This window comes from Orycteropus afer, unplaced genomic scaffold (assembly GCF_000298275.1).
Source record: "Orycteropus afer afer isolate SDZICR_OR568_19922 unplaced genomic scaffold, OryAfe1.0 scaffold00084, whole genome shotgun sequence".
NCBI lineage: Eukaryota > Metazoa > Chordata > Mammalia > Tubulidentata > Orycteropodidae > Orycteropus > Orycteropus afer.
Window position 1 is genome coordinate 7317889 of NW_006921671.1, and position 8462 is coordinate 7326350.

Here is an 8462-nt window from a genome sequence, read left to right on the forward strand (position 1 = left end):
GAAACCCAAGGAGGGGACGCTATCAGTTGGGGCCCACTCGATGGCACATAACAACACAATAAAATAGCATGTAATTCTATTTACTTATATTGATTATATCTTTTTTTCCCCACTCGAGACTATGAAAAGCTCCATGATGGCAGGAATTTTGGTCTGCCTTATTCAATGATAGAGGCCTATTCCCTAGAAGAGTCCAAAATACCAAACTCACTGCCATCAAGTCATGGGGGGTCCAACTCATAGCGACCCCTCATTGGGTTTCTGAGGCAATATCTCTATGGAAGTAAATTGCCCAATCTTGCTCCCAGGGAGTGACTGGTGGGTTTGAACTGCCAGCCTTCTGGTTAGCAGTTAAATGCCTTAGGCACTATGCTATCAGTGCTCTCCTAGAAGAGTAGGCTCTCAACAATTATGTCTTTAATGAATGATCGAATACACCTTGCAAAAACAATAAAACTACTTACCCACCATTGCTGCTAATAAAGAATGAAGAGAAGTAAAATGCTTAACCTACCCATTAAACCTTCCTGTTATGGACATTGGGAACTCTGGTAGCATAGTGCCTAAGGCACTTGACTGCTAACCAGAAGGCTGGTGGTTCAAACCCACTAGCCACTCCTCGGAAGGAAGGTTGGGCAAGCCTACTTCCCTAGTGATACTGCCTCGGAAACCCAAGGAGGGGTCGCTATGAGTCGGGGCCAACTCGACGGCAAATAACAACAACGACGACATTATGGACATTAAGAGACAATGATTTCCATTATTCTCTTTCAATCTCTATAACAGGAAGAAAAATAATTCTCAACAACCTATGGTTTCTAATGAAATTTACATAAATGTCTCAAGTGAGTTAAAAAAAAAAAAAAAAAAAAAGTCCTGCACAGGACAGAAGAAATTGCTAAGCTCTAAATTTGCATGGTTAATTGTAGGTACCAGTTTAATTTTGCTGTGGATAAATTCTTGTTCATGTGCAGAATGAATTGTGAGAAGATCACTGCGCAGCCAGCTGCAGACAAACTCAAAGGAAGCCCATTCCGAGGCATAGGTATGAAAAAGGTACTCTGTATCCTGGTAAAAGAGCCAAGGTTCATCTGAAATGAAAGTAAACAATCCAAATGGTGCAAAAACTATTGAGAAAGATAGTGGTATTGAGAGAGTTATGCTATCACTGACTCTATATTTGTAACGAGATCACTCAGCATTAAAAAATATGTATATATGTGGATATGTATGTGTACACACATATACATTTTTTTAAATGCTGAGTGATCCCATTACCAATGTGGGCTCAATGGACATGAGCACACACATACTGTAAGTGTGCGCACACACACACACACACACACATGTATAACTTGCTTAGTTTCCTTTTTTTAAAATTATGAAATATTTCAAACAGAAGCAAAGGCTAGTACAATGAACCTTCATGCTCCTAGAACCTAGCTTCAAAAAATTATCAGCTAATGGCTAATCTTTTTTCTTTCTTTTTTAAATCCCTTCACCCATATCAAACCTGTCTCTTAATTATCTACTTTTTTTCCCTCTGTTGCTTATTTTCCTTGGGCTATCACATACATAAAACTTTCACTAGTATTCAAAGGTCAGGAATACATACATATTTTAAAATCATGCATCATGAAAATGGAGTTAAGTTTTCTTTAGTCACATTTAATGACATTTATTAATTTGTTTGTTATTAAATTTATTAATTTGAATCCATTATTTCTAGATTCACATAAGAGAGGCTCAGTTGGAGGAATTTAATAATACAGTAATGTTATACAAATAATTCATAATAAGAAGTTCAGGAACGGCTAGGACACTTTCTTACCATGCTGGTACCATCGTGGAATCTTGGGTTGCACATCTGCAAATTGAAAGCAAACCACCTTGACTGAGCTTTTTTCACAGAGGCATGGTCTCTAAATGAGTACAGCTCTAAAAACATCATTTTGTACTTTACATTTTAAAAAATCATTAAAACAATAACAAGTAAGAGGAGATTCAAAGTAGGCCTCTGAATAAAGAAGGAAGTGAACACTTGTTGACCGTGTCAAACACTGTCCTAGATGTTTTTATCTTCTTATGATTTTTACAAGTAATTCTGTTCGCTTTTAATGTCAAGGTGAAATTTCCTCCAGACTGTACTTGCAAAATGAAATATTCTACAATATTAGCATAATATCCTTATTTCCAGTTAACTAACTTAGCATATTGCACTGGTATTATTTTTATTCATTTCTCTAGATAACATTCTTTTCTGAAAGAGTTAGTGGGCAGGAGGGAGGAGGAAAAGAGGACTCAGTGCTTAGGGGAAACTGAGCTGCTGTTAAGGGTGATGAAAAAAATTGGGAGCAGATAAGGTTGACTGCTGAACAACATGATGTAATAATTAATGTCAATGAACTGTACAGATGAAGACTGTTGACATGGAATTTTTTTTTTAACATATATATTTACCACACTCACACTAAAAAGAGTTAGTGCCATTTGGCTCATTGTGCAGGTGTTGCCAATTTGGTTTAGGGTGCTTAAGCGTCACACCTTTGTAAATCTTGGGGAAGTGCTATAGAACATTAGAAAGCAAACACATAGTGAAAACTTTATTAATATTCTTACCTCTTGGAATTTTGCATATCCATTCACGTTTGGAACTACATTGTAACGGCAGCAATGTTTTGTTTGCCTTATACACAGCACAATTTTTTGCATCTTCTCCAACATAAATATTGTCTAAAAATGAAGAGACAACCTGCAGCAGATGATTATTCCTTAATGATGATTCACCCACAAAAATTTCAAAAGCTCAAAAACAACTATCTTATAACTAATCATTTTAGATTTCTGAAGGAAATCTACTGCAACTAAGGAAACTTCAGAAATGACTGGATATGATTCCAGTTCAAAGTTGTTCCACTTTTGGGAAGAACAAACTAATCAATATTTAGAACTTTCTAAAAATGCTTTTCCTTAATAATAGCACACTGCTCCTTTCTCTAGAAGGAGCAAGTCAGATGCAAGCATCATTTTGAACTTGCACTGTTTTTTTTTTTTTTTAACTGGCAGAATTAGTCTAGCCCTGGGTCCTAGATAAACTTCTTACAGGCTCAGGGATGTGTCAGATCTGGGTGTCATCTCTGATGTAGATTTTTCTTTTCTGCATAAACACTAAAATTTCAGTCTCTAATAACTAAATTCTAAGCCACAGTTAGCTTTAAATGGGAAAAAATGCAACATGTCCCATTAATGATCAAATATCATCAGGGATATTTACTTAATATCAGGGATATTAACTAAAAATTTAATCTTCTTGACCATTAAGTGATTCAGCAGAAGAATGGACGGACTACAAATAAAACTTGGGTAAAAATTTGGAAAAAAGAGGATATTTTTTTCTTTTTTTTTTTAAATTAGGATTTGGGTGAAGATTTACAGAGTAAATTCACTTTTCATACAGCAGTTCACATATACTTTGTCTCATGTCATTGACCAAAATTTACAATGCAGCAGCTCCCCTCCCACTTCCTCCCCATAGTTACCTCCTCCCAGTGTCCATCCCTTCATACTCTTCTGCACCCTGAGCTATCTCCCTGTGCATAAGCAGCCCTTCCTTCTCCCATGATTGTTCTCTCCAGGGCATGTGTCTACTTGAGGTAAATGTTTAACTCACATGCCTGTACTTTGTTTGGCTGGAAACCACAGGTATGGGTTCAATTCCAGACCTGAAAGGCAGCTAGGGGCCATAGTCTCAGTGGTTACACCAGGCTCTTTTGGACCAGCAAACCTGGTCCCCACCTTCTTCTTCTTTTTTTTTTTTTTTTTTGCCTCCAAACGATTTTGAGTTTTATACCACATTGTTCTCCCTCTTTATGCAGGATCTCCTACATCCCTTCCAAGTGGATGACAATGGTAGCTGGGCACCATCTAGTTCTTCTGGTCTCATAGTTGTATAGGTTGCAGATCGGATGGTGTACCAGTCGCTAGGACTGATTGTTTCCATTAATTTTGGTTTTCTTCTTTCTTCTTGACGAGGAGAGACCCGTTGTTGCATCTAGATGGCAGCTTCCTAGCTTTTAAGGTCCCAGTCGCTACTCGCCAAAGTAGTAGGTGGAACAATGTTTTGTATAGTATGTTATACCAGTTGAGCTTGATGTCCCCTGTGACTATGGTCCCAAGCCCGCAGGATCAACTACTCAGTCCCTCTGGGTAGCTGGCTGTGACCAAGCAATGACCATAACCTTGCCCCTTGTCAGCTCTACTATACACCTGGGAATTCTGATCATTCACATGAACTTATAGGCCCATTGTCTGCCAAAAAAAGAGGATATTTTTGAAACTATTTATTTTCCTTGTCAGGCATATATAATTTTTGTATCAAATCATACAATTCACTTAAATGAAACATACATCACCTCAGATTCAAAGAACGGTGAGTTTTACTTCAATTTGTTTAGCAGGAAATGGTTAAGGAACTCAGTCAACAGCTGTTCATGGCTTTAGCCTATTTGTTCTGAACAAAATTATCTATTTCTCTCCTACTACTAATGAGTGTGTTTAACTAAAACCAAATGCAGCATTCTCAACTTCTATGGGCCACATTTGATTCTTCATATTAATTTCATTTTAACATATTAATGTTAACTACCCAGCTGTGTCATATGGTGGATACCATTTGTGGGCAGGTCAACATGCTATGCCTCTTCTGCATTCTAGGCCTCTGTTTCTTCAACAGCAAAATAGGTGGGTGGGCCTGGATGACCTCTAAGATATCTTACCATGCTCAGATTCTGATACCCTTTTCAAAGAAGCAGTAACAGGATGGAAAAGTCAATTTTTTTTTTTTTTTTAATTAGCATGCCCTTACCGTTATTTTCACTCCCACTATAGGCATATGGGAGATCTGGCAGCATAGTGCCTAAGGCATTTGAGTGCTACCCAGAAGGCTGATGGTTCAAACCCACCAGTGACTCCTTGGAAGGAAAGTTGGACAATCTATTTCCATAGTGATACTGCTTTGGAAACCCAAGGAGGGGTCACTATGAGTTGGATCTGACTCAATAGCAATGGGTATAGGCATACCGCTTTTCCCAAAATCCATTCTTAACCACAAATTTGAACATCTAGGGAGCAGGCCCAGAAATCCCTTTTCTCTATTGATCGTGACCTATTACAAAGCTTGTCTAATGTTATTTTACCACCTGGTAGACATTACAACATTGTGGTCTTGGAGTCAGACAACCTGTAGGCAAATCTTGGCTATCTTATATATTATTTTAGGCAAACCACTTAATCATTATAATAGCCCATTGAATTGTACCCTTGTGAAGATGAAAGGAGATAATGAGCATTCAACTCAGTGCTTGAAACATTATAAGGGCTCAGTAAATGACAGTTGTCATTAAATGCTTACTAGTCTCCCAATTTCACAGGTGAAATTTAGCAACTTGATTTTGCATGTGCCCTAGGATTGAATCCATTTTAATCTAGGATAGTATTGCAGTTTTTTTCTTATACTCTTGAGGAAAATATGAGAAGTCTTCACTGAATATGGAAAAATAAATGGAATAATGCATTTTCTCTCCCCTTCCCAGAGGTTTGCTGGTATGGGATTAAATGAAAAGCAAGTCTTTTCCTTCCAGATAACTTGCTCTGGCTGAGAAAGAGGTGGTGTTTCTAAGGGTGGTATCCTGTCCTTTTAGAGTGAGATAAACTTAAAATGGATCTCCAGGATAGTCTCCTTTTCATTGTGACGTGGGTGAGGCTCCCACACCCACACAATCAGGTGCTATCAAGAAAGGGAGAGTAGGGCAAAGATAGTTGCCTAATATTATTTAAAAGAATAGTTCTTTCTCTGCCCTGAGACTTGACATGGGAGATGGTTTGGGGTTCTTTTCAGAGATTCTTTACTTCAAAAATGTATTTGAAAACATTTCAAACTGAAACAAAGACTAGTACAATGAACCCCCACATACCCATAACCTAGCTTCAAAAACTATTAACTGATGGCTAATCTTATTTCTTTTTTCTAATATATATAATTATTACTGTTATTTTAAACCCCTTCACCTCTATCTAACCTATCTCTTAATTATCAATCTATTTTCCCTCTCTTCCCTTCCTCTCCCATTTCTGGTAACACCAAAAATTTTTCTTCCCTGTGTAAACCTTTCCTTGACTTTTTACAATAATAGAATCATACAATATTTGTCCTTCTGTGATTGGCTTATTTTGATTTCTTTCCAGCATGAGATTCATTAGATGGCCTCAGAACTCTCTGGCTCGCAAAGGTCCTTCCCAGGACCTTGCTGAAATAATTCTCCTGGTTTTAATGATGCTGTTTTTCTTTGGGTTAGGGTCCGGGAAGATGTGATTATATTTTCAGGTTCCTAGTTCATTCAGAGTCTCTGGGTACCTCAGAGTAAAGGCCTGGTGATCTACTTCTGAAAAACCAGCCATTGAAAACCTTATGCAGCACTGTTCTACTCTGACACACATGATGTCACCATGAGTCAGAGTTGACTCAATGATAATGGGATTTGTTTTAGTTCATTCACAGAACTCCACTGTGGTTGGTTGTTTCACCAAGTGGCTCCAGGGCCATCCACTTGGAATTTCATCTCCTTTTCTCCAGTTTGGAAAGACTTACAGGAGTCCCATCAGACCACTCCCAAGAGCCAGCATTCAGTGGGTTCCTTTTATTAAACCCAATCCAGAACTGCCTTTCTTCTGTCCTATGAAGAAAAGAAACAAAAGCTTTGCATTCCCCATTGAATCCACAACATTAGGTAAAAAATTCAAAAATATTTAAAAATACCTATGTATACAGGAAACAGCTGATACTACTGGCAGAACTGATCAAGTCAAAAAACATTTATTGAACATTTCCTATGTACAAACCCTGTGGTATGAAAAGAACTGATGGATAATTTGGCCTCGCATGCTATTTCTCTTGGTTTGTGTAGTATCCTTACTGGTAATATGCATTTTGGGAAAAACCAGCCCATACTTGAAACACAGGTTTCTCATTAGGAATGGCAACCCTTTTCAATCAGGATAAGAAAATAGGAGAGAATTCCGGTAAGATGGTGGAATAGGCAAATTACACAGACCCTCTTCAACAAAGAAAAGGGGAACCAATTAACACAGATTCAGAAGATAATCCTGAAGCCCTGACCTTTGAAAGGAAGGATACAGAAGTGGACTAAACTCCAACTAGTAGAAGAACCTGCGTGTAAACAGAGAAAAAGGAGACATACGGAGCTGCGGACTATCAGCGATCCTAACAGCATAGAGAGCTTGGATACTGCCAAGTGGTGTTAAGACCTAAAAATTAATCTAAAAATCAGCTCTGCTAGCCAGGGATTGCATATAGGACTGCATTGGTGACTGGTGAATAAAAGAGGAAGCAGCAAAGAGAGAGATGGGCTGAGCTGTGGACTTTTGGCTATCTGGAGGGTGCAGCCATTTTGAATGTTTACAAGTGGTTCGACTATTTTAGGTATTTAAAGTGATAGCATTCTCTCAGATTCCAGTGACCTAAGAAGAGGCTCCACTTGCTGAGGACACCAAGAACATACCAAACACTGAGGACTGGAAAGGTGTAATATTCCCCTTGTTACTCTTATATGGCACACCTTCTTGGTGAACAGAGGTGTGGCCATCCCTCACTCCCACTCACCTTCTAGCTAGCATCCCAGTCTGTGTGCTTTGACAGAGCGTGGGTGCCCTGTTCCTACCCTGTCCAGATTTTTTTCTTTTTTAGTTTGTTTGTTTTTATCTGTTTTAAAATTATTATTAATGTCTCCTCCTTTTTATTATTATTCTTTCTTTTTCCCTTCCCAGGTTCTAGTTTTCAGCTTTTTCTTTGTTCCTTTTTCTTGGTTCCCATTTTTTTCTCTTGTGGTTCTCCCCATTCCTTTTTTTTTCTTTTTGTTTTTTTCCCCTACTCTCTTTTCTCTTATTCCCCCTCCCCAGATATTGTAGGTTTTTTCTTTCATATTCATATTTCTTTTGTTTTTAAAAGTATTTCTTTAAATATTTTATCTCATTTATAGCCTTTCCTCTTTTTTTTTTTCTCTTTGGTGATTGTTTCTGTGTGTTTATGTGGTGTGTGCTTTTGTCCTCTGCTTTTACTTTTTTGATGGTTGTTTTTTGTCCAACTGAATGAGAAACAGCAACTGTGCCCATACCACCAAATCATAACCACATCTCCTGAAGCTCCACTTACTGAGTGACAGCTACCATTTCCATCTACAATGATCAGCCAACAATACATGACCACCAATAAGAGCCTGACTTACCCTTAACTGCTCTTCACAAACATTAACAGAGATCTATGCAGCCACTCTTATTCTCTATCACACTCACCAGTAGATCACACCACTAGGAGACAGGTGGTGAGTGCATAAGTGCCACTAACTAGTGAATAGAGGAGCACAGTGCTCTGCTTACTCATATACATC

The 8462-nt window shown here is 38.2% G+C and overlaps 1 protein-coding gene across 1 annotated transcript in view; it reads right to left on the reverse strand.

Moving 5' to 3' along the window:
• PLA2R1 (phospholipase A2 receptor 1) overlaps positions 1-8462 on the reverse strand; it is a 163467-nt gene that overhangs the window by 48652 nt on the left and 106353 nt on the right. The window contains exons 13-16 of the mRNA XM_007941852.1: positions 6647-6731; positions 2620-2752; positions 1832-1867; positions 934-1091 (exon numbers count right to left, since the gene is read on the reverse strand). Coding sequence (XP_007940043.1) covers positions 934-1091; positions 1832-1867; positions 2620-2752; positions 6647-6731 — 412 coding nt within the window. The remainder of the gene's footprint in view (positions 1-933; positions 1092-1831; positions 1868-2619; positions 2753-6646; positions 6732-8462) is intronic.